Here is a 24325-nt window from a genome sequence, read left to right on the forward strand (position 1 = left end):
ACACCTAAGTATCATGGAATTGAGTTCAAAGTCAAATCAAACTGAAATTGTTATGCAAAACGAATTGGGTTTGTCCATACATATAGATTAGGCATGCACTGAGGTACTGAGGTTAGGATTCAAATTTTTGCATGTTTCATTAATTTAAAAATGAATCATACTGAATGAGAAACAAAATTCACATATTCAGTGATCCTTCATGAATTTAATTTAATGAGAAAGAAAATATCAAAACAGGAGAATGCATTAACCTTTCACTTGCTAGGTATTATTAGCAGTCTTTTTTTTATAGCACGTACAGATCAGAGGTTTGACATGTAGCAAGGAACATGAACATGAACATGCACGATTTACTGTAGATCTTGTTTGTCTAGAAATAATGAAAAGCTGAGCCAGTCCATTATTCATATCTATATAACTTCATTCTCGTTGAATTTTATCGGATTAGGAAAAACCTATAGGAAATTTGCCTCATATTTAAAAAAATATAATAATGATTTTAAATATTTTAATTTCACATTTAAATTTTCAAATACCTTGAGATCTTCGATGCATTCTTTTTCTTGTTGAAAGCGAACCTGATATAGAGCTGAAAATTAGAAAATGAATCTGGAAGCTAGAGTTTGAGTTCCGTTCTTTAGATTAAAGAGATTCCCACCAGCTTAAAGTCTCGCACAAATTAGATTCAAATAAAAATCTTCAATGCTCAAATCAAATGATCTAATATCAATGTTATGTCAACAAGTCATTGAATCCATAAAAACACTCATTCCCTGAACAAAATCCATAGCATAGGTCTGATCTCCGTGCGGATATTGTTCTACATACCAAGTTATGAAGATTTGGGATGTTTTGTCATTATATAAGCCTGAGGTGTAAGGGAGTCTAAGTCAATTGGTTGAATAAATGCGTAAGTTATTTTAAATCTCTGACATTATCTTTGATTCATACGAATCAACCAAAAAAACTAGCTTGAGGTATCCTATTTGGCAAGGGAGAATAGTTATTTTGTTGATATCCTTATATGTTGCAAAATCAAATGGTTTTGACCATAACTCTCAAATTAATTATATTACGTTCTTTCTACATTCAATTATATAAAAACTAAACCTTTGTAACATTTGAACATGAACCTATTCTATACTTTGACATTGGTGAATCTGTTAACTTAAATGATCAACTTACAAAAATCTTGACAAAATCTTTAAGGGGACCACAAATTCAATTTATTTGTCCCAAGTTTAGTCTCCAACTTGAGAGTGTTGGAAACAATTTGTATTCATAGGGAATTGATGTCTAGATAGCCGAATAGACAGATTCATGTATGGCAACTTTTTTTTTTGTTTTGAAAGAATGTATGGCAACTTATTATTTTCCTAGGAAATCACATTTCTATTTCTATTGCTTTAAATATAATTCATTCTGAAAAATAGGGATAACCGAGGAAAATTAAGTAAAAACCGTGTATTAAAGTAGAAGGATGCATGAAATATAGGATAATTACATTGTACAATTTTTCTTTGGAAACAGCCAAATGATATTATTATTGGGTACAAGAAGTACCAAAAGGGATACACATACGTGCATGGGATAAGTAGGGCCACCCTCCCAATGCTGATACACAATAATACCCCACCAACGTTATAACAATATTACTGATGACGACAACCAGTAAACCCCACAACATTTATTCCCAAGCAGGATATAGTGGAGTAATGACTGCACCCGAGAGCAATAACAGGTACACAAAAACATAGGACAAGTAGAGTAATGACTCCATTAATTGTACATATCCCGTTTTCTCTAAATCAAATATAATATCCCTATAAAATACAATTATTAATAGAATTCAACAATTAAAAATACTAAAGCTGCCGAATGCTTTTACACACCGAGCATTCCACCAAAATCCAATCTTTAACTATAGTAAATAAAAATAAAAAGGAAAAAAACAAATAACGAAACAGCAGCAAGGGAAAAGCTATATAAAAATTTAAGAGATATTTACTCATGCTACATCAAGCGAGAAAGATATTACCAGTACTCCAGTTCCTCAATTGAGTGATACATCAGGCGGCAAATAACATGTTTTCAATGCAATGTATAATTACTAAAAATCCAAGCATAGTCATGCTGCTACGCTGTTGTTTCTAACAAAAATGATTAATCTAACTTGCACCACCAAAGTCCTTTGATAAATTGCATCCCCTCAAATTAGCTTAGTCAACATCCATAGCTTGTTCGTCAGTCGTATTGCTGGACCACAGCTTTATGGTGCGATCATGGGAGACGGTAACAATATACCCGCCATCTGCAACCAATAACAACACAAGCTAAAATCAGAAGTCTGATTCAGTAGACCAAAAAAAATTGTCACAACCAACAATGCAAATTGCTAAGCAATACTGGACACTAGTTTTAAGTTTTTATACTGTGTTAGCACCTTAAATTTCCAAAAGAATCCTTAGGTTCAAACTTATATGCCATATGAAAAGGCTATTATATGCAAACATTAAAATCGATTTAGTCCTCGTCTTTCAACATTTTGACAAGATGTTGAAAGCAAAGAAAATAAAATAAAAAACCATCCCTCTCCTTTCATTTTCATTTCCTTTACTTGTCAACACATCTTAGTCCATGGCATGTAGAGGAAAAATCTATGAAACACATACAAAAATATCCCCGGCCAGATTACATCAGCAAATCTTAAACTAGATTTGCACTTTTTGAGTTTCGTTGAATTTTCCATGAAATTAAGGACTTCTCCAATCCACTAAGTTGGTTTACACTGATAATTCACAATTGCTCATAAGATGTACCCATAAAACTCAATGCTACACATAATTTGTTTTATCAATTCACTACAACAAATTATCCAGATATATCATTAGCCTTTCAAAAAACCCACTAGTTTACTTTTTAATTCATTTACGATTTGTGGAAAGGACACTGGGGCAGTGAAACAGACACATCAATCACATGATGGAATAGCACATAAAGATAATAAGGAAATTTGAATCAGAGCCATGGATGTGTAATCCTTTCTAAGATGGAAATCCTACCTCCAAGAACATCCACAGAAGTAACTTTAGCTTCATGCCCTGATAGTGTCTTCACAGGCTTAAAGTCACGGCCTGACCAAACCTGCAGTTAAAACAAAAATATAAATAAGTATACTGAAATCAAAATATACAACTAAAGAATCTTAAAATTTCTCTTGAACAAAACGTTGTTTAAGGTAGAAATAGAATAGAATGTATACCTTAGCAGTCATATCATACGAGGCAGTTACCAAAAAGTAACCTTCTTGTGGCTCAAATTTAACTTGTGATATTAAATTAGAGTGAGCAGGAATAGTATAAAAGGATTTCTTCTTCCTCAAATCCCAAATCCGACAAGTGTTGTCTTCACCACCCGTGGCTAGATGATATCCATTGGGTGAAAAACTGATGCCGAGAACCTTAAAATGAATTAAAATCATAGTTAGCCTTACAAAATGCACAATCCTGATTTTGAGTGAGAGAGAGGGCAGGCTGGGATCTTTAATGTCTTACCGGTTTGACATGACCTTCCAGTGCAAGGATACTTCTTCCAGTTCGGAGGTCCCAAACACGAGCCAGGGAGTCTAGTCCACAAGATGCAGCCAATGATCCATCATTGTGGAAAGCCAAACCATATACACTTCTACTATGGCCTTCTTGAAGAAGCAACTCGTCTCCTGTTTCTATGTCCCATAATCTCCATGTCTTGTCAAAGCTAGCAGTGCCCAGGTACTTCCCTGATGGATGGAAGGCAATGCGTGCAAGACGGTCTAGATGACCCTCAAATGTCTTCAAAAGAGATCCTTGATTCCAATACTTTGCTGTTCGATCAGCAGAGGCAGTTGCTAAATGATCATGAACAGGAGAATAAGCAACATCAGTAGCACGCTCTGTGTGACCCTTAAAGCTGGAATGCTTTTTTATTTTGGGCATGCTCCACAACTTGGAAGCTCCTGTCAGAGAACTACAAAATGAAAACAATCAGTAGTAGATTAGAATGGTTTCACAAAGAAAGGAAGCGTTAAAAGTACAGCTTAAGATGCGCAACTTGCAACAAAAACATACCAGGTAGCAAGCCATTTTCCATCCCTTGAGAAGGAGCAACCAGAAAGTGGCCGATCATCTCCAATTTCACTGAATTCAAGACTCAAATTCCCAGCCTGCTTCAATGCCCAATTCATCTCTGCATCCATATCTTCATCTGGATCATCCCTTCTTCTCTGTGCACGTTGAATTCGTAATGCAGCCCTTGTCAAAGAATATTTAGCAATATAAATTCTGGCATCGAGGAGAGCCTTTGACCCTTCAGTGTAAAAAGGATACTGCAGTTCTTCCTCAGCCTCATCTATCGAAGCAGAAGCTGCAGCCTCTTCTTCCTCATGAGCTTTCATCAGCTTCTCCAGCTGACCTTCTGCATCCAGCTTCGCCATAATCATCCGCAATCTGTCCCGTCTCTCCATCTCCCTCTCACCAAACAGAGTTATCGGTTCACCAAGATGTCGAAGCCGAGCTCGCACGGCCATATCATTCGTAGGAACAGCAAGAGCAGCAGCACGCCTCTTCATCATGAGCTCCTGCATTGCCTTTTCCTGCCGCTCTCTCACCAGTCTACTCTCTTCGGATATCTCATACTCCCCGCCCCCCTGGTTAATTCTTGCATTTGAGTCATCATTGTCTGAATCCGAGTCACTTGATCCAACCTCACCATTTTGTGGCACAGGTGGCCTAATGACCGGTGGCCGAACTGGAAGCGGTGCCAGTGGGCGAGGGGGAGGAAGTGCAGGAATTGGAGCTAAAGGAGGTACAACAGAAGGTGCAATAACCTGTGGAATAACAGGTTGTATTGGATCCGGTAAAGATGCATTAACAGAAGAAACAGGATCTTGACCATCAGAGGCAGATACAGAGGGTTCTGCAGTAATAGCTGATGTGGTATTTTCCTTCTCTACTTCCATGATTCTTACCCAGCTGAAAAGGATAAATAAACAATACTTGAAAATTTTAGACTGCAAAATCAAATTCAAATAATCATCATTACAAACAAAAATAAAATAACTACACAGAAAGTTAAATTAAATTGTCACGAGGGTAATAAGACCACAAAAAAAGCATCTAAGAATAAAAGGTTCCAAATATCATAGAATTTATAGTTAGGGACACGCAAGAATAGGATGGGCAATAGGCACAATACCAAACCAAATCTATAAACCAATTATAAAGATTGAATTTAACAACCAACCCATTTTCATTTCAAAACTGGTTTGGTTAAAACCAATCCGATTTTCAACATGCGTTAAAACTGTCTTTTAATACAAAAGTCATTTATAAATAAAAAATTTAAACCATTTTTAATTAAAAAAAATTCAATTATAAAAGCAGTTTTGATTATGTAATACAATAAGACAACCACAAAGCTATTGTTGATTACTATGCTGTATCCCAAAACTAAACTAGGCAAGAGAACAGAGCACAATTTACCCATTGATCACATTTAGGATAATTCAAGAAACCTTACAGAAAAATGCATAAAAATTTACTAACAAGTGATTTTTCATATTTCAGACATGTTACTCAATCTTTGACTTTCCTACAGTACAAATGGTCAGTTCTCAGCCTGAGACCCCAATCAAAAAGAATTTTATTCACTGTATTAGAGGTACCGCTTCTAAATAGAGGTTTATGGGACAAGGACCTTGTGGGCTAACCCATTTAGCCCTAACTGATGTGGGCTAGGGCTAAAATGGCCCATAGGGGTTAGGGCCAGCCCAAGGACCAACTCTCACTATTATATGAAGATGGACTGATGAGAACCACTCACCACGCCAAATGGATTAATGGCATTGAGGGACCTAATTGCATTAAGTTGAAACCTGTTAAATTGAACCATTAGACATAAAGAGAATGAAACCCTTTTAATTGCATTCCCCAAAGCTTATATACACTGAGTAAGAGAAACCTGAGCATAAAGAGACTGAAACCTTTTTAATACAAAAAAAGGAAAGAATCAACAGCAACGGGACAACACAGTACACACAAAAACCAATGGAGCATTATGAACCGGACTATCATGGCGACCTTAATTAAGAATCTGACTGCACTAGTAGAGTTATTAATACTTGATGCATGCTAGAAATTCACTATCCAGGAAGCATATCCCAATGTACTCTATATTAGTGGAAACAATGTACTCTATGTTCCATATTGGCTAAACCCGTGAGAGCAAGAAATCTTGTTGATAGAAGTACTATTAATCAAGGGTTCAACTAGGGCTTTCAGATTCTAGGGATATTAACTACAGCAACAACTTGTATTGTTCTTTTGTATTTTGTTCCGACATAAGTTCACATACTTTATTCAATCTGCTTATGGACCTAATCTTATTCACCAGGTATTTAATTTGTCTATTTAAAGTGCAAGGTTCTGCTGAACTGTGACAGGTGAAGATTAACTTAGACTTAAATATAATGAAGCATTTAATACTAGTAGCAATTAGTTTCCATGCATTATAATCATACTCAAACTATCAAGCCTACATTTTCAACAGCATAATCAGACCATTGTTGGTTATCACTTAAAATTTTCAAACGTAACTTTAAACCAAATCAATACTACTTTGACAGCTATATATTACACTTATTGATGTGTATAACTAGCATGCTTAAAAACTATAATGACATGGAAAAGTGCTTCTGCACTGCCAAATCATTCACCAGCAGAATATTACCAACGATAGACATCTTAAATATAAATCAATATTGCATATGCTTCAAATGAATTGAATTTATGTTTAGAGAAATTTTATGACATCCTTGGAAATTAAAGGGTTTTGCTACTGATATTGAGAAACTCTCTCTCCCCAGTCCCCCCCCCCCCCCCCCCCCCTACTGTGCTCAAACTCAAACTCATCCAACCATTCGCCCACACCAAAACCCTTTATAAGATACCATAGCAACTCACTTATATTTACACGATCGAATCTTCATTTCGTTTAAAACTATATGATCCTTGTTCCAAACTATTCTTCAGTCATCACCATAATATTTAATTGTTTGTAAGAAACATGTCAGCTGGGAAAACACACTGATACAGAAAAAAGAAAAAAAAAGAGACAGAGAGAGAAGCAAAAAACCAGAAAGACAAAACTAACACCATTCAGCTACAATTAACTTCTGAAACTAATTCACCAAAAAAAAGAGAGAACAAAGAAAATTCTGATTTCTTTGCCGTGCGTGTGTCTCAGCGAGAAGAATATACTTCAGTTCTTTTCAAATTACGTGCTATAATCAAAAGAAAACGTAGTAAGAGAATCACTTTCTGAATGGAAACAAAAATACCCATTTTAATGGAAAGTGAACTAAGATGATTTAATGGAAACAAAAGGGTATTTGGGTTATAGTGCAGAAAAGACTTTCTGAAGTGCCAAACATTACCTTGAGAAGAAAATTAAAAAACACAAAAGTGAACTAAGAAGATTTAGTTTTTACCTTGAGAAATTGCAAAAGTAGAAATGGTAGAAGCTGAAATCGTGTGCTTAAAGGGTGTAAAAGTAGGATTGAGCCAAAGTTAAGAAGAGGGGATTAGGGTTCTTTGTGGAGACAAGAATTTGCAGCAATCTAAGCACTCTCGTGCTGAAACTCTCTGCGTGAGTCGGTGACTCAGCAAGTGTGAATTCACGATTGGACTTAGGATGCTGGGCCAACCCACTTTGAGCCCCGGCCCAACCCTTTATTTGTGGACCATATTCTTCCTACACCATTCAATTTTCTTGTACATCCAGCCAAATAAGTGAAATACCAGTTTTCGTGTATGCAAGAACATGGGAAATTTACAAATCAATTAGCAGAATATTTGATATATGACAATCTTTGCAGGCATTACTGTAACCCTTGCAAGAAGATTATTAAGATATATAACAATCTCCTAGCCTTTTTGATAGAAAGTTATCCAAAGAGCTTAAGGACCTAAAAGCACTTCATGAGTTGAAGGATCTAATGACAAGGTCTAAAGCTAAACTTCTACAAGAAGAGATGACCAAGAGGATCAAGGATTGACTACTCATCAAAGACAAAGAATGAAAAATCACAAGAAACTGAAATGGAGCACGTTGAAGATTGAACAACTCGTTTAGCCGCACCAGCTCGTTAAGCGCTTAGCACAATTTCAACCCGAGCAGGAACTGGGCTTAGTGCGAATATCTAGCTTAGTGCAATTCCAACTCGAAGAGAAATTGAGCTTAGCGCGAAGTACCTGGCTTAGCACAAACCTTCAGCATGAATTTATGAAAATTCTTAATTATAGTTTATTTTTGTAATAGGTTTAAGCTTAATGTAAATATATATTATTAGAAGCTTAGTTATCTTCATAAGCCTAGATATATAAATATGAAACTCTTAATTGTAAGAATTTTTTGCATAATAGAAATTAAGCTTGTGTTTGGAGAGAGTTTAGCCTCTTCTTTTGTTTTTTACCGAAAATCAAATTGATTTTTATCAAGGAAGTTATTCCATTGTAACGAATATTCCTTTGGCTTGTCGATTTTTTGCGGATCGTGACATCATTTTGTTCATCTTCCTCATCTTCTCCATCTTTTCTGCTTTTTTTGTTCTTGTATTCTTTGAAGGCCAACAATGGAGTTCTTGAATTTGCATCCGAAACGATCTAAACCAAGCATCCATGCCTTGCATTGCATCATGTAGTAATTAGAGCTTGAATCCGGAGAGCAATTCAAAATTATATCCATCAATTAGGTGTAGTTTTATCATTTTCGTTTTTCAATTTTTTCGGAAAATGAGAAACTGATTTTCATTTGATTCTTGTTTGTTTGTGTTGAATTGTGTGTTTCTTGAGTTAATCTTGAGTTAATCTTGCATATGCCTTCGATTTTCCTATCTTTTTGTTGAATTTGGAGTTGATTTGGTCATAATCTGAGTTTGGGTTGTTCTTCATGAAATTCATAGCATTATTCGAAAAAATTTGAGTTTGATCCAAAAGAATTCTATTGGAGAGTGTTGGGGCATTTGTGCAAATAAAAAGTTTATGGTCCTAAAAGAGAAAAATATGAGGGGCCAAAGTGCAAAAAAACAAAAATATTTTGGGGTTAAAATAAAAATGTCAAAAAAATCTTAGGACCTAAGTGTAATTTTTTTTTAAAAAAATTACAATCAAAATTTAATAGCCCTTTTTCCTAGTGTGGGCTTATTGTTGCTTTTTAGCTTTTTAATACTTTCACTTTTTTTGCATAATTGCAGTAGCTTATACTTAGCCAAGAAATATTTTTCTACAACATTAGAGAAGAAAATTTTGTAATTCTTGTATCTTCCTAGTTGTCTTTCTTTGTCATTCCTTTTTTGAGTTGTCCTTTCTTTTTGAGCTTTTACTGTTTGTTTTCTAAACTTCAAAGGTTTTGTCTTAGAGTTTTCTTCTTTGACTTCTTGAATTGAAATCTTTGGTTGATCTCAAGGATTCAAGAAGAGTTAGAGAGTGAAAAAAGACAAGAGTGAACATTATAGAAAAAGTCTTATAAGTATGAAACACGAGTGTTGAAGAGTGTAAACACTTGGTGAGTGATAAGATCCAATATTTATTTTACTAACATTTTCTTGTGGCAATGGTTTCTAAAAGTGATAGTGATCCACCTTCCCCTAGTTCTGCTAAGCTAATGACTTCATTGACTAAGCAAATGGATAAGTTGTTAAGGAATGTTGAGAGGAGGGTGTGAGAGAGATTTGATGAGATACAAAGAAACACTCAAGATTTGAGTGGCAGAATCGAAGACATAGAGAGGAGGAGGCATCATCGGTCACCTTATCCTTCTCAAGGGAGTGATGATGGTTATGAAGAAGGTAGAAGGCATAGGCATAGGAGGAATAAGGATGGAATGGATGATGTGAAGGTCAAAATTTCCAAGTTTCTAGGTACTGATGATCTGGAACGATCCGAACCAAGCGTCCATGGCTTGGATTGCATCACTTTTAAGTTTAAAGTTAAGATGAATTAAATAATGAAATCAACCCCAATGCTACCCATCCTTCCTACTCGAGTTAATCGGTTAAGCCCAATTAACAGAACAAAATTTAAGTACTAGGTACTAATCCTTAAGTATTTATGGTGCTATTCTCTAACCAAAATTGTAGTTTTATCTTGATAATTTATGTTATTAAAAAAAAATCTTGATAATTTATGCCTAACTTTAATGTCATCTTTCAATACACAGGCTACGGTAGTGAAATTTCAATTTTGAATGGAGAATAGTACCACAATGGCATGAAGTAGTATACCTGAGTTTTGTTCTTTGACATAACCGTGTTTCCTCTTGAGTTTAGGTAGCTAATTCTCCCCTCCAAACTTCTAATTCTTCTATGGCATGATCACCAAATTTAGATATTTTGTAATATGAAAAATTAAAGTGGGAGACTCTTATGACCACTTCAGAAGAGTGAAAAAGTCGTCGATGACTAGATTAGACGTTGTTAGTTTGCGACCAAACAGAGGTTAGTAGCTGAGATCATATTTGTAATGATGGGATTAGTTGGAATTTGTAGAGCAAGCCAAATGATCAGTGGAAGTTTAAGTCCAAGTATACTGCATTATCTAACAGCATATCAAATGTTTTGGAAGTTGTTTTCATTATCTAGGTTAAGCTCTTTTTATTTTATTTTTGCAGAGTACCATGTGTTTTAGATGCTTTAATATGACATCCAATATCATCTTTATGATGAATCAAAACTCTTGCTCTGATTTCTCTGTGCCCAAGAGTTGTGCTCTCTTTCATTGAGGTCTAGATCATCATCAAATCACTATCACCAAGCCATGAGGAATATGAATGTGAAATAAGAGAGTTTAACCAATAGTCCCTCCCTAACCATGTTGACTAGATTGGAGTTTTTTATTTGTAATTTAGCAAATGTTCTTGGTGAGTGATATTATGTTTGTGATAGTTAAAGATGTACAGATATGCAAAACAAGCCAAATAATCTAGACCATGGCATAAATATCTGATAAGCTTCCATTTTCTTAAAAAATTACATAGTTAACCGATAACTATTAGACTTAGTTGGACAACATTAGTGATGTGATGATGTTGACTCATCCAAGCTTTTCCAAACTTCACATAGTTAAGGCGAATTTCTAGATGTCTTCAAGAATAGAAACGGTCAAGGCATCACCAGAAGATGCAATGACATCATAGCTTCCTAGACTCGAAATCTTTATTATAAAACTTTTTACTAGGGTGTTACCTTCTTCTCGGAGTTAATAGTCAATGTGTGAGTAAAATAGCACTCTCAAAGTTTTTGCTTATTTAATGACAAAGAAGAAGGTAGAAATAGGGAATATACACCTCTTGATCCAACATAAACAGAAAAATGGGAAAAGTAAAAGGGGAACGCAAAAGAACAAATTCAAATCACTATATTTAAGAATTGTCATATAAAAGTCATGAACTTTATACAATTATCTCTTCATAATGTCATCCTTCTTGATAGGAATAGTAGTATCCCATAGGTCCCCATATTTTTCATTGAATTCCCATATGCTCATTGTATTATAGTCATTTATCAACTTGTCTCGAGCTCCCCTTTCCATATTGTATATGTGAGGTTCAAAGTGATGGGGTTTATCAGGTTTATCCATCTCAATAATGCAAAATATGATTGTAAATATGCCTGCTCCAATGTATAAGTACTCCCCCTGAAAAACAGAAAGTTGATAGAATTTATGGTTACTTCTCCCCCCAAGTAAACTAAGAATGCAAGTGCACTTTTTATATGTAAACAAAGTAGCCAAGTGATTTGAAGATTGAGTTCTTCATTAATGTCAATTAACAATTTAACATTTAGAAATACCGGAACATTGAAGTACACCCCAAGAGCAATGGCTGGTGGGAAGAGCCATGAAATAAGCCCTGCGTAAGAAATAAATGATGATAAAAAAAAAAGTGATCATTATAATGAAAAATGTTATAAATGATAAATGGTGTATGGAAAACACACCCTGGAATCCTGTGGGGGGTTCTGCTTCTGCCATCTCTTCTTTAATTGAGCCCCAAAATGTTCCTGCATGAATATTCATTACGAACTTTGTAAGAAAATCAGGACACACTTAGGAAGGACCGGTTTCAATTTTTAAACCACAGAAGAATTAAATGCTTTCTGAATTTGACAAAATTGGCATCAAACTTGACAGTTAAATTAAGCAAACGCATAGTAATCAAAATAAAAAAATACGATCTATGGTAATTTAAAATGATCTCTATAAACCAATCCAGATGTTAAAATGAATTATTAAAAAATGAAAAGAAACTTAGACTAAGCATATGTCTGGTTTACAGAAAGAAAGCAAAAGTGAAAAATAAACAAATACCTTTCTGTTCTCCTTCATGGTAAGTGTGGTGGTCATCATATATTCCATACACAAAATCATCCTGAAGAAAAGAAATGAAACCCATCACATCACAAGCAAAAGGGCATGCAGAAAAAGAGAGAAGCAAGAAAAAAGAGCATTGCAATTAATTAAGATACAGCGTCAACGCCATTGGTGGCAAATTGGTCTCTAGGATCTTCACTGAGGTCAGGTTCAATCTCATTAAAACCAGCTTTCAGCAAGAATCTTGTTGAGGTGTTATTCTTTATCAAGATGCCATGCCAACTGACTGGTGTTGGAGATAAGAAGGACTTGGAAGTGAGTTTGATGGGAGAGACAAGTGAGAGTGAGGAACATAGCGCCATGTGTTGTGGTTAATGGTTTGCTTGCTTCTCTACCTATCGGATGCTGTTATCCGTTTTCTCGTATTATAACACAGTCCACACAACAAGACATTTGAATTTAGAGCTTATGTTGATTCTATTATCTTATCAACTTATTGTTTCATTTCCTGGAAAAGTAAACCGTTTGTCTATAAATAAATTATTAATTGCTATCCAACCTCACAAAATTATCTAATAGGTCATTCAAATACATATCTTTTATTGTTATCTACAAACTTTATAATCTTTAAAGCAATAAATTATTATAAAAGTCAAATGATTGTGTATTCTAATTTAATTCTTTTAATTAATAATAAATATAGTGTGTTAGTAATGCTTTTCCATTTTCTTTCACTGTATGTAAAGCTAAAGAGAGAGAAAATATTTATCAACTTTAAAACTGATTTGAAGTATCTAAAAATGATAAGGTTGTATTAAGAAAAAAGTATTTATTTATTACAATAAAAAATAAAAAGTGAATAAGTTTTTTTTCTATAAAAATATTATCACTATTCTCAACAAAAACCAGAAGCCAAATAAAAGAGAATCTGGTGAAATAATTGTTGGAACACTCAGCCGGCCACTGCGTATGCAAGACAAGAGAACCATTTGTCTGTGTTGGCGTCATAAGTGATTCACTCTTTATTATGAGTCAAACAATACAGAATATATCCACAAAGGCTATGTATGCTTCTCTCTTTTCTTCAAACTTAAAACTACACTTTCATTTCTCCCTCTAGTTGCATACTTCACTCACAATCCACACCTGTACTTACCAATATCAATCCCATTTCAAGCAAGGTACTAACTATTACATACTTTCTTTCTGCTCATTACCCACTTCGATACTAACTGAATCCTAATAAATTCATTCAAACTTACTACTTTTTGCATCGGATCATCTTCCAGTGCAATTTTTATTTTTATTTTATTTTCTGTATCATTTTTAAAAAAAAAATGTTTTTTCCTATATCCTCCCCTGTATTGTTTACCAATTACCACCCTTTACACCCCACTAACTTATAGCACTACAATCTTCATTCTTGTTCTTCACTATATCATTATTACTTGCTGTTGATTATGTTTCAGGCTTGGAAATGCATAAGGAAACTGAGGATGACTATGCTTACCTCTCTAACTTACTTCAAGACTTTACCATTATTCCCAACATTGACAAGGCATGGCTTTTTAGCTGTAAGTCTCTCTTGTTGTCCAGTTTGGAAAAAATGTTCCTATAATCACTTATACAAGAAAAAAAAAAAGTAGAACAAATTAAGCTTCTCACTCACATAAGTTTAAATCAGCTTTTGAAGAAGCTAAATGAGAGAGCTTCTACAAAGTATTATTGAGAAGTTTATCTAAAATGGGTTTGCTTATGTCATTGATCTGTGATAGTTCCATTGCATTGCTAACCAAAGCGATGCTTACTTTTTTGTCCATAGCACCGGGCTCGCAGTTGCAGGGAATGTTTGTCGTTTCCCAACCAGATCTTCTAACAAACAAGAGGAGGACATCCATCATGTCCTGCAACATTCTAAAACAAAGTGACAGTTCTGTTAAGTTTCTGTGGGCTCCGTTTCCAATAGAGATGTCCGGCGTGTCTATGATTGTTCCATCTCCGTCTGGCTCAAAGCTTTTAGTCATTCGAAATCCAGAGAATGAAGCTCCTTGTTGCTTTGAGATTTGGAGCTCGTCGCGAATGGAGAAGGAGTTCCATATCCCCCAGTCACTGCATGGCTCAGTATACAATGATGGATGGTAAGTGATGTATTATTCGTGTCTTTTGCCCCTGTGATGCACGGATGCTTCAAAATTAGTGACGCATAATTATGCACTGGATATAATATGACTTCCTATATATATCTTTGGATTGAGACAATTTTATTACCATGAACTATAACACTTTTTTACTACTGTTGTTTTGACCCTCATGTAATGCATTATGAAGTCATTCATTTTTTTCTTTTTTCTATGGTTTAGGTTTGAGGGTGTCTCGTGGAACTTGGATGAAACATGTATAGCATATGTAGCAGAAGAATCCTCTCCTGCAAAGCCCACATTTAACGATTTGGGGGGCTACAAGAAAGGTGGTTGTGCAGATAAGGATTTGGGTTACTGGAAAGGTCAAGGGGACTGGGAGGAGGACTGGGGAGAAACATATGCGGGAAGGAGACGGCCTGCACTTTTTGTTATCAACATCAATAGGTTTTTCATCATTCATGTTAATGTTGGATAAGATTTAGATATGTTTTTCAGATAGGAAATCTTAGCTTGGTTAGTATTTTCACAGCCGAGATGTACAAGAAGTCAAAGGAATTGACAAATCTTTGAGTATTGGCCAAGTTGTGTGGGCTCCATTTACTGAAGGCTCAGAGCAATACCTTGTTTTTGTTGGGTGGTCATCCAAGCCAAGAAAGCTTGGCATTAAGTACTGCTCTAACAGGCCTTGTGCATTATACACTGTTAGAGTAAGAGCACTGCATCATGAGTCAAAACCTAATGAACCAGTGGTCCAGTAAGTCACTTTAGTGAGATCTTGTCAATCTCATAGTTTTCATGCCTCTTTGAATGTATATTTATTGTGAAGTTGGTTATTTCTGAACTGAATTATGAAAGCAATGTTTTACATGTAGGTCAACTGAAGAATTTCATGCACTGAACCTTACTCAAACTATAAGCAGTGCCTTCTTTCCACGATTCAGGTAGGTTGGTGGAATCAGATAAATATGTATAAGACTTTATGTCTAATATTTTATTAGGTTTTAGTTGTGCATGTATTGATTAATCTCCATTTGTTTCATAAGCTTGAGGGTGGCAAACATTTTTGCATAATTTTCTAGTTTTGGTTTGTACCCCTGTGATGTAAGTTGTTGACAAGAAAATGGAAACATTTCAAAAGATGAAGATGACTGGTGGATGTATTAAGTTTAGTGTTATCCTGAATCATGTCAAGCTAGTAGCTAGTGGCAGTAAGGCTTGGAATTCTTGGGTCTGGTGGATGGTGGTTGAAGCAAAAGTCTATCAAAATTTATTTTTCTTTTGCAGATGTTTAATTTTTTTTAATTTTTAAGTTTTTGAGATGTCATGGATTATTTTTCAGAGCATTGGAAAATATGAAAAATATTACTTGAAAGTTACTTGCCTTTATAGTTGAAACATAGAGTATTACTGTTTTGTCAGTGAGGGAAGTAGGAAAGTTGTGCTGCAGAAAACTATCTATGGATCGTTATTTGTTTCATATAAGTGAGATAAGTTGCCAAAGTGCTAAAACATTATATGACTTGTTGTGAGCTAATTTAATCATACAACACTTATTTTCCTTTTGAAAAGTCAAAAGATTGTTTTATTAAACAGCAACTTAGAGTAGTTAGTAGTGTTAGTCATGATTCATGATTGTTTCTTCAATTCTCCTGTCTCAATAGTCACTGAAGGAGATAAATACCTGGAGTTGGTTGGCATGGTTTAACTGGTCAGAAAATCAGTGTCAGTTTGTGCTGCCGTCAATATTTTTGTTCACATATCGGACCTATTTGAGCTTCTTTAACAAAATTATTCTTGATAGTTTCCCAATTTCACAATTCACAAATACAATCACATCATATTTTTCCAGTTATGAATCTTCTATTATAGCATGGCTTCATGTACCTGATTATTGCAGAAATAATCCATGTTTTCTTACTCTGCATTAAATTTCGTTTTTGCCTTCCTTTATTATAACACTCTCTCTTCTTGCTTTCAAGTGGTCATTATTTTCTAATGTCCTATACTCCTATATGAACAAAGTGACTTGTCTCAAGTTAATCAAATGCTGGCTCATGAAACTATATTAGTTGTTGCGAAATGTTGGTATGAGTTGTGTCCCTAAAACTCTGACCATTATTCATGAGTTTTCCACCAGTCCAGATGGGAAGTTTCTAGTATTTTTATCTGCAAGAAGTGCTGTGGACTCTGGAGTGCACAATGCTACAAATTCACTTCACAGAATTGATTGGCCAACAGATGGAAAGCTGTTCCAATCTTCCAAAATTTATGATATCGTAAGCTCTCCGTATATGGCAAGTTTAATTTGGTTTAATTGCATTCTTTAATAACTTAGACTGAACCTCTATTTTCTTTCTCATCTAGTTCATTTATTAAATACTCCGAATTCAATTACAGTACAAGGTGTTGGATGCACATACGGCCATGTAGTTTTTCATTTGTGATTGTGAGGTTGCTTATGCTAGCATTAAGTGATTTTATCTATGGGAAATTTTGTGGAGTATAGATGCTACACATTTAGTTAGCTTGTTAAATGGTTAGCTTTTCAGGCTGTTTTTGTGATTTGCTTTTTTACAAACAAAACATGATACGGTACTTGATGCTATAAGGAAGATTCTTTTCCCTTCTTCCTCCTCTTCCTCTCCTTCTTAGTGGAATCTAAACAGAAGTCAATTCGTACTTATTGCTGTCAGTTAACAACTCTGTTGTTTTCCATCAATTTTGGAGATTCCTGTTGTGATGTGTGCTGAGGATGGCTGCTTCCCTGGGCTTTATTGTACTACTATCCATAATAATCCTTGGCTATCTGATAACTGCACAATGATTATATCATCCATCTGGCACAGCAGTGAAGTTCTTCTCTCTGTGAATGTGTTAAGGTAAGTAAATAATAACAGGAATGGTTTTTTTATCCATTTATCAAAGGTTGTGTATTCTTTATGATCAACTCAATTTTTTTGTTACATTATAGTGGGGAAATATTACATATCAGCCCAGCAGACTCAAATTTCTCGTGGAATCTTCTTACATTGGATCGGAACAATATTGTTGCCAGTAAAAACAAATGCTCAACCTATCAATACTTTGGACTTTTGAAGTGGAGGAATATACTTTTTACTTTTTCTTTGTCAATTCTTTTTCAGTTTCCAGCAGTCCAGTTGATGTTCCTCAAATCAAGTATGGAATGGCCATTGAGAAGGCAACAAGCAATACTACATGGAGTTGGTCAAATATATCCAGCCCCATATTCAGATGCTCAGACAAGGTTTGATTTATTTCTTGTGAGATATTAATAGGAATCATTGTCTCAAAAAGCTATTATTTTATATGTTTATAAGTGAATCCCTGGATTTTGGCTGTAGGTGGTATCTTTGTTGTCCTCTCTCCAGTGCAGTATACTGAGTATCTCAGTCAAGGATGTTCATGATGGTCAAACAAAAGGTTTTCAAGTTACTCTGGTTTCTTATTTAATACCAAGTTGAATGACTTAATGAAATTTCATATATGCTTTAGTTTGCATCTGTTTATCCTCAAACAAATTGAGAAGGTATCCAATTACTTCTTATGAAATCCATATACTGCTTATCAATAATGAGATCTCCCAAAAAAGAAAATGAACTTGATTGGTACATGAAGATAATACATATATTATATCTTGTATAAAATCTTGGGTAAGCTTGATTTTATTGATAAAGAAACTAGTAAAGATAAGAACAAGAAATTAGAGAACTGAAGCTCTTTAGTTTCGAGTATGGTCAGTGTAATGGGCATATGCATAACCATAAAAAAACTTGTTAACAGATTGGCAAGTGCAGCAATTTTATCACAAATAATAAAGATTAAAATGGAAGTTCAAGTGTCGAATCCAGAAAGACTTTGGTTGTACTTAAGTGATGCAAACCCAATTAGTAATCAATGAAAAGAATGAGAAGAAGACACGACAATGAATTTGTAAATGTGAAATTTGAAATAAGGTAAAAAAAAAAAGATAACACAAAAAGTAAACAACGATTTAAATGTGAAAAGATAGAATCAAGAATGCAATAATGTTGGGGCCTAGTATGCCAAAACTACTTATAATATAATATAATGTAATTGATTTTCTCTATTTTATGAAATCCGTGTTCCCACCTATATCTACTAAATTATCTTATTTTTGGTTTCCCGCATGAAGGACCTAGTTTATTTATCATTTTCCCCCAAATTTTTTTACAGATATAAAATAACAAACCGCATTAAGATATAAGATGCAAAAATTAATGGGCAAAATAAATGTCAATCTATTTCTAGCAATGAATTCATTAAGATACCCTTCCCCAGTAGAAAATAACCATTTTTCAATGCATTACCCTTCAAACACTGTATGGGTGATCAGACCATAATAGCAGAAAAGCATAAAAACAGGATTGTATTAAATAGATAATAGGAAAGAATTACAAGAGTTTGGCCTCCACAAAAGGGGTTTTAGTCTCTCATTGTTATGAGAGACTTTTACACTTTAGGGGGTTCCCCTAAGGGATAGACTCAGGCTTTGGATTTCTGCACTGGAGAGCTCTAACGGTGTGTCTTTCTTCTGCTTCCTTCTCCGTTTATAGGCCTAAGGTAGCTTACTTTTCACGCTGACCTCGTGCTGAGCGCACATTGGGCTTCTCCTCGTGGGCCTTCTTGCGCTAAGCTGGTCCTACGCGCTGAGTGCTAAGCCTGGAACTTCCCGCTAAGCGAGCGTCACGTCAGCCTAGGTTGCACGCTGAACGAGCCGTGTAATTTTTCCAACTCTTCTTCCATTCTTTTTCTTCCCTATTTTATTGTCAAATTCCCTCTAAAACACTTTAATTTTTCTTCTTTTGACTTCTGCTAATCACAAATTGCAAAGATGTTAATTTTTTCGTAATTTCATTAAAAACACTACTAAAATGAAGAAACTATTATCATTATTAGCCAAAAATGACTATCAATTTAGCTCAGATTTCGCAGTTATCATGGGCATATCCATAACCATAAAAGAACTTTGTGCATCATTTGTTATGTCACTATTGAAAGCATTTGACGTGTTAAATTGATCAAGATTGTCTTCTCATACAATGCAACCATTTATTTGATGACTTAATACTTCTGGAACAAATCTAACACTTATTAGTTATACCCTATTCAATAAATCTTACTCGAGTTTATAGGCCAGTCAAGGGACTCTAACATCTATCTATTTTTGTTTTAATTTCAGGTGCTACTAAACATTTTGAAGCTATATTTGTGACATCTAAAACGAAGAACAAGGATGTATTTGATCCATTAATTGTGATCCTTCATGGAGGGCCTCACGATGTCTCTTTGTCACACTTTTCAAAGTATTTGGCTTTTCAATCTTCAGTTGGATACAGCTTGCTAATTGTAAATTACAGGTAGCAAATATACTGTTGAACTTTCAAGCATTAGTTGGGGCCAGTATTGTTAAACTTATGCCTAGAGAGATGGATGGCCCTCATACAGATAAAAATGGATTTAAGGCTGTTGCTTTTTTATGAAAAATAAGCTTAATTGACTTTACTAGCTTGCAGTACCTGTTAAAGAGGATTGGTTATAGAACCTGTATGTTACAACATTTGAATCCCTAAAAAATGAAGCAAGTTTAGAGTGGGGGAAAAATCAGATTGATAGAGAAAATAAAGAACATGACTCTTTGAAAAATAAGTTTAGAGTTTAAATGAGAATATTAGCATATATAAAGTTTAAATAGTATCCCTTGAAGTCAAATAATAACCAGACTGATACTGGAATGAGAAACAACTGTTGAAACCTGTCTATAAGAGCTACTTTAGAAATTGAAATGATTTATAACCTGGGAATTGTGGACAAAAGGATGTTTAGGGTCTATTTTGACTTCAAAATGATAGAGAGGCTGAAGAGTTGAAAGTGAAAGGCTGGTCCTTTTTTTTTATTGTGATATAACGAGTCTGAATAGACACTTTGATTAAATTTCCTGGACAGAAGTCTTTTATGCCATCTGCATCCTAATTATATGTTTAAAAGTTTGTAATACTGAGACTGCTTTTCTTTTGGAAATGAATGTCATTGTCAACACCCTTAAGAGAAACCCAATATGATCACAAATAGCATAAAAAATCTTTTAGATATCAAAATATGGTTGAAGAAATGTTTACTTGTTTACTTAATGTCTATTTTGAGGTTGCTTGTATGTTATTGTTTCTCAGAGGTTCGTTAGGATTTGGTGAGGAAGCATTACAATCTCTTCCAGGGAAAGTTGGGTCTCAGGTATTTATTATTTTCTACTTTTAATTCTAAATAATTAGATTTGGTTATGCTATCTAAGTGAACCTTTAATTTATAAGCTAGTTGTAAAGCTACACTGGATAATATGGGTTGGACCTTGATTTTAGTTTTTCATCTGTAGGATGTTAATGATGTTCTCTCTGCCATAGATCATGTCATCAACTTAGGTCTTGCCAGTCCATCTAAGATTACAGTGATGGGCATTTCACATGGTGGTTTTCTGACAACGCACTTGATTGGCCAGGTTCAATTAGAACACTTACCATGACTTCTTTCTGACCTACTCACATATCTATATATATTTTTTATCTCTCATCTTTCAATATCAATTTGCTGTAACATATGAACTTTGCATTTGCCTGTCAAGCATCTCTTCACTGATTATGATACTACTACTGACTGTCGTATGCCTTGCATATGTTGTGATTCATAACATCAGTTGAACTTTGTTACCAATATGACAGCAGTTTGAGTTAATTGATTGTAGAAATTACTTATTAGTAGGAAAAATTACATAAAGGATAAAAAAAAGCTTGTGTTGTGTTCCTTATAGTTAGATATCATGACTAATATTATTGCCAAAATAGGAGAGAAAAAAAAAAGATATAATGAAGTGTTGGATGTAATTATTTATACAAATGTAGCATATATGGATATGTTAAACCAATTGGTATGGCTTACAAAATAATGTCTACTTTAAGGATAAGGGCAACTTTTCAAGTGTAAGACTCTGATTTTATGAATTGCAGTCTGGTGGCTTTTGTTTACCATAGAATATTGTTTTGTGGCTATCTAATTGCTGCAGGCACCAGACAAGTTTGTAGCAGCTGCTGCAATCAATCCAGTTTGTAACCTTGCATTGATGATTGGAACAACCGATATCCCTGATTGGTGCTATGTAGAAGCTTGTGGAACCATTGCCAAAAATTGCTTTACTGAACCACCTTCAGCGGATGATTTGACTCTCTTTCAAAGCAAGTCTCCTATTTCACACGTCTCAAAGGTATTTACATTGAGCTGAACATTTCTAGATTGAATTTCACTGGTATTTACAAGAGCTCTTAACAAAAGCATGGTAGAAAAGAACATAAACTTAACTTGATCATTGAAAACCATAAAAAAACCCTTTGGAAATTTCAATACAAGGTCTCAAGATGTTGAGGCGTCCGGGCACTTCTATAGATGTTAATTCCTGTAAGCCTGCTCTTTTCAATATCTATCTGAGGTGTAATCTTTAGAGCAAACTTCATCGACTATATTGTTTTTTCATTTTCAATGAAGCTTGCATTTGATCTCCTTTTGTCCTTTCTTTTCTTTCTCTTGATTTTATACATTAAGTAAATATTCATATGGAGAAATGGACCTCTTAAAGGTTATTTTTTCACCCTAAGGTACATGCTAAGATTGTCGCCTTAAACTCCTACTGTATACAGTTGATTTTCTAGCATTATAGTATGTATTTTGATAAATTCTGCAGGTAAAAGCACCAACACTTTTCCTATTAGGTGCTCAAGATATTCGTGTTCCAATTTTTGATGGATTGCAAGTAAGTACTTGTGAGCTTTAAGAATAGTCGGACTCTCAGTAGATTACAGTCTTTATTGGTATTGTATGACGGTAAAACTTTCACTGTTTAAATATGCAGTATGCTCGGGCGTTAAAGGAGAAAGGAGTAGAGGTCAAAATCATTATGTTTCAAAATGATGTTCATGCACTCAAAAGGTAGACAAATCTTAACATAGAATCAGTCCTGTTTTTTAATTTTAATACAACCTGACTATTCTTTTGTTTTATTTTATATTTTACAGGCCTCAATCTGACTTGGAATGCTTCCTTCACATTGGGGTGTGGTTCAACAAGTACTGCAAATAAGGGATAAGTGGGTCACAAGACCTCCTAAAGACCTAAACACTCTAATAATGGATAGAGCCATGGAGGATTGACAGAGAGCCACCAACTATATCTATCATAGTTAAAACGGGGATCATTATATTCTTTGTTATTTTCTATACAATCTGGCTAAACCTTTACTCCTAAACCAGTTACTCCTTTACTCCTTTATCCAGGTGCCTTATTCTTTTGTAGTGGGTTGTATTATGTATGCAATGGTCTATATATGACTAGGCATTGCTTATGTTGTAGGAGTTGTGAGTAGATTCCTATCAAACCCTTGAAAGAAGTGTTGGCATGCTGTGAAATGGATATTAAGGTATATCTGAGGGGAATTGACAATATATGTTTGTGTTTTGGAAAAAGAAATTTGATGCTTATCAGGTATTCAGATGTGGATTCAAGAAAATCTAAAAATCAGGATGATTGATTAGTTTTGCAGGAGGAGCTATTTCATGACAATCACAACTACAAAAGTGCATTGCTTTAAGCACCGTAGAATCAAAGTTTTCATTGCAATCAATGAAGGTTGTAAGGAGACCTTGTGGATGCAAAAATTCTTACAAGAGTTAAGCCAGAATTAGGGAATGTTATGCTCTCTACTATATTGCAATAGTGAAAGCGCAATTCATCTAAGTAAGAACTCAACTTTTCATGCAAGGTTGAAACACTTCAAGTTGAGGTATTACTGGATGCATGATGTGTATAAGAGTAAATTATTTTAGGTTAAGAAAATACACACCAAAGACAACAGTGCATATATGATGACAATAAAAGAGAAGTTAGAATTTTGTAAATAATTTATAAGTTGTAGGCTTAGCGTCAACCCTAAATTGATCCTAGGATTCGCCTTTGGCTATAGGAGGAAAATGGAGGGGTCCAACCAATAATTTGGTGGTTCTGAAAATTTTATTTGTCATGTTGGTGTGGAAACTAAATATGGTGCAAAAACATAGGTGGGCAAGGTTAGTAGCATGCTTTAAGAAAAAGGAATACTTAGTATATAGGTGGAAAAAAATTACAGCCTCGACTCACTCATCTCAGACAATGAAGAAGCAAGTGACTGCACAATTTTTTTAAGAATTATACTCATAATTCTAAGTTACAAAGAAAACTCATATGAGCAGCAAAATGGGTCTTCCAAAGGAGAACCTAGAAGGCTTGAAAGAATAATTATTATGAGCGATAAAAAAAATTATTTATTAAAGGAGAAAATGTGAAAGACTTGTAATAAAATTTTGTTGGAATGAATAAATACAAAACAATGATAGAATATATATGAATTATAGCCAATAATTTTGCTTTCCAATAAGAAGAGGAAAAGCTTATGGAAAACAAATTAAGAGAAAAAATTGCGAACATCACCTTCATTCAATTTCTGGTGACGATTAAACGACTATTTTCAAAAGGGCTTATGTGTTATTAACTAAATACATAAGAGAACTATTTTAGAACTTTTAAAAATTAGAGGACTATTTTAAGGGGAAAAAAGAGTTAAGAAATCATTCTTATATTTTACCCTCTATTTTATCTTTAACTAAATAATTATGCTCTTTGGAGAAACTCAATGATGTGTAGGAAGAAATCCATTATATTTATTTG

At 34.5% G+C, this 24325-nt stretch overlaps 3 protein-coding genes across 5 annotated transcripts; 1 reads left to right on the forward strand and 2 right to left on the reverse strand.

Annotated features, from left to right (window-relative positions):
- Positions 1-1783: 1783 nt before the first annotated feature.
- LOC114372185 (U4/U6 small nuclear ribonucleoprotein PRP4-like protein) lies at positions 1784-7697 on the reverse strand. Of its 2 annotated transcripts, none has more exons than XM_028329634.1 (6): positions 7526-7697; positions 4107-5047; positions 3555-4005; positions 3263-3460; positions 3063-3144; positions 1784-2311 (listed from the first exon to the last, which is right to left on the reverse strand). In XM_028329634.1, exons 2-6 carry the CDS (start codon positions 4994-4996, stop codon positions 2220-2222), a joined length of 1713 nt encoding a protein of 570 aa, XP_028185435.1. In that variant the 5' UTR covers positions 4997-5047; positions 7526-7697; the 3' UTR covers positions 1784-2219. The 2 variants fall into 2 exon arrangements, with proteins under 2 accessions (XP_028185435.1, XP_028185434.1); XM_028329633.1 differs by having other exon boundaries at positions 4107-5009; positions 7526-7696.
- Positions 7698-11423: 3726 nt separating this feature from the next.
- On the reverse strand, positions 11424-12890 carry LOC114370116 (photosynthetic NDH subunit of subcomplex B 5, chloroplastic-like). The gene is made up of 5 exons (XM_028327402.1): positions 12560-12890; positions 12402-12462; positions 12032-12094; positions 11885-11943; positions 11424-11729 (listed from the first exon to the last, which is right to left on the reverse strand). The coding sequence occupies exons 1-5, from the start codon at positions 12764-12766 to the stop codon at positions 11493-11495; spliced, it is 627 nt and encodes a 208-aa protein (XP_028183203.1). The 5' UTR covers positions 12767-12890; the 3' UTR covers positions 11424-11492.
- Positions 12891-13342: 452 nt separating this feature from the next.
- LOC114372112 (acylamino-acid-releasing enzyme-like) lies at positions 13343-23132 on the forward strand. Of its 2 annotated transcripts, none has more exons than XM_028329522.1 (18): positions 13343-13469; positions 13874-13978; positions 14227-14542; positions 14765-14989; positions 15075-15299; positions 15418-15486; positions 16683-16821; positions 17273-17424; positions 17517-17599; positions 17689-17810; positions 17908-17986; positions 19767-19944; positions 20755-20815; positions 20955-21077; positions 21639-21836; positions 22311-22379; positions 22479-22555; positions 22642-23132. In XM_028329522.1, exons 2-18 carry the CDS (start codon positions 13882-13884, stop codon positions 22703-22705), a joined length of 2277 nt encoding a protein of 758 aa, XP_028185323.1. In that variant the 5' UTR covers positions 13343-13469; positions 13874-13881; the 3' UTR covers positions 22706-23132. The 2 variants fall into 2 exon arrangements, with proteins under 2 accessions (XP_028185323.1, XP_028185322.1); XM_028329521.1 differs by having other exon boundaries at positions 13352-13585.
- Positions 23133-24325: the final 1193 nt, after the last annotated feature.

This window comes from Glycine soja, chromosome 10 (assembly GCF_004193775.1).
Source record: "Glycine soja cultivar W05 chromosome 10, ASM419377v2, whole genome shotgun sequence".
In the NCBI taxonomy this organism is placed as follows: domain Eukaryota; kingdom Viridiplantae; phylum Streptophyta; class Magnoliopsida; order Fabales; family Fabaceae; genus Glycine; species Glycine soja.

What these genes read in the sequence shown, in the direction of transcription:
- LOC114372185 (XM_028329634.1), bottom strand. Translation starts at nt 4,996, where the DNA reads ATGGAAGTAGAGAAGGAAAATACCACATCAGCTATTACTGCAGAACCC. An exon ending in GGAAAATGGCTTGCTACCTG is followed by an intron (nt 4,006 to 4,106) that starts GTATGTTTTTGT and finishes TTCATTTTGTAG; the next exon opens with TTCTCTGACAGGAGCTTCCA. An exon ending in CGTATGATATGACTGCTAAG is followed by an intron (nt 3,145 to 3,262) that starts GTATACATTCTA and finishes TTTTAACTGCAG; the next exon opens with GTTTGGTCAGGCCGTGACTT.
- LOC114370116 (XM_028327402.1), bottom strand. Translation starts at nt 12,766, where the DNA reads ATGGCGCTATGTTCCTCACTCTCACTTGTCTCTCCCATCAAACTCACT. An exon ending in CCACCAATGGCGTTGACGCT is followed by an intron (nt 12,463 to 12,559) that starts GTATCTTAATTA and finishes TCTTTTCTTCAG; the next exon opens with GATGATTTTGTGTATGGAAT. An exon ending in GGGTGTACTTCAATGTTCCG is followed by an intron (nt 11,730 to 11,884) that starts GTATTTCTAAAT and finishes TCTGTTTTTCAG; the next exon opens with GGGGAGTACTTATACATTGG.
- LOC114372112 (XM_028329522.1), top strand. Translation starts at nt 13,882, where the DNA reads ATGCATAAGGAAACTGAGGATGACTATGCTTACCTCTCTAACTTACTT. An exon ending in CTATTTCACACGTCTCAAAG is followed by an intron (nt 21,837 to 22,310) that starts GTATTTACATTG and finishes TAAATTCTGCAG; the next exon opens with GTAAAAGCACCAACACTTTT. An exon ending in CAATTTTTGATGGATTGCAA is followed by an intron (nt 22,380 to 22,478) that starts GTAAGTACTTGT and finishes TTAAATATGCAG; the next exon opens with TATGCTCGGGCGTTAAAGGA.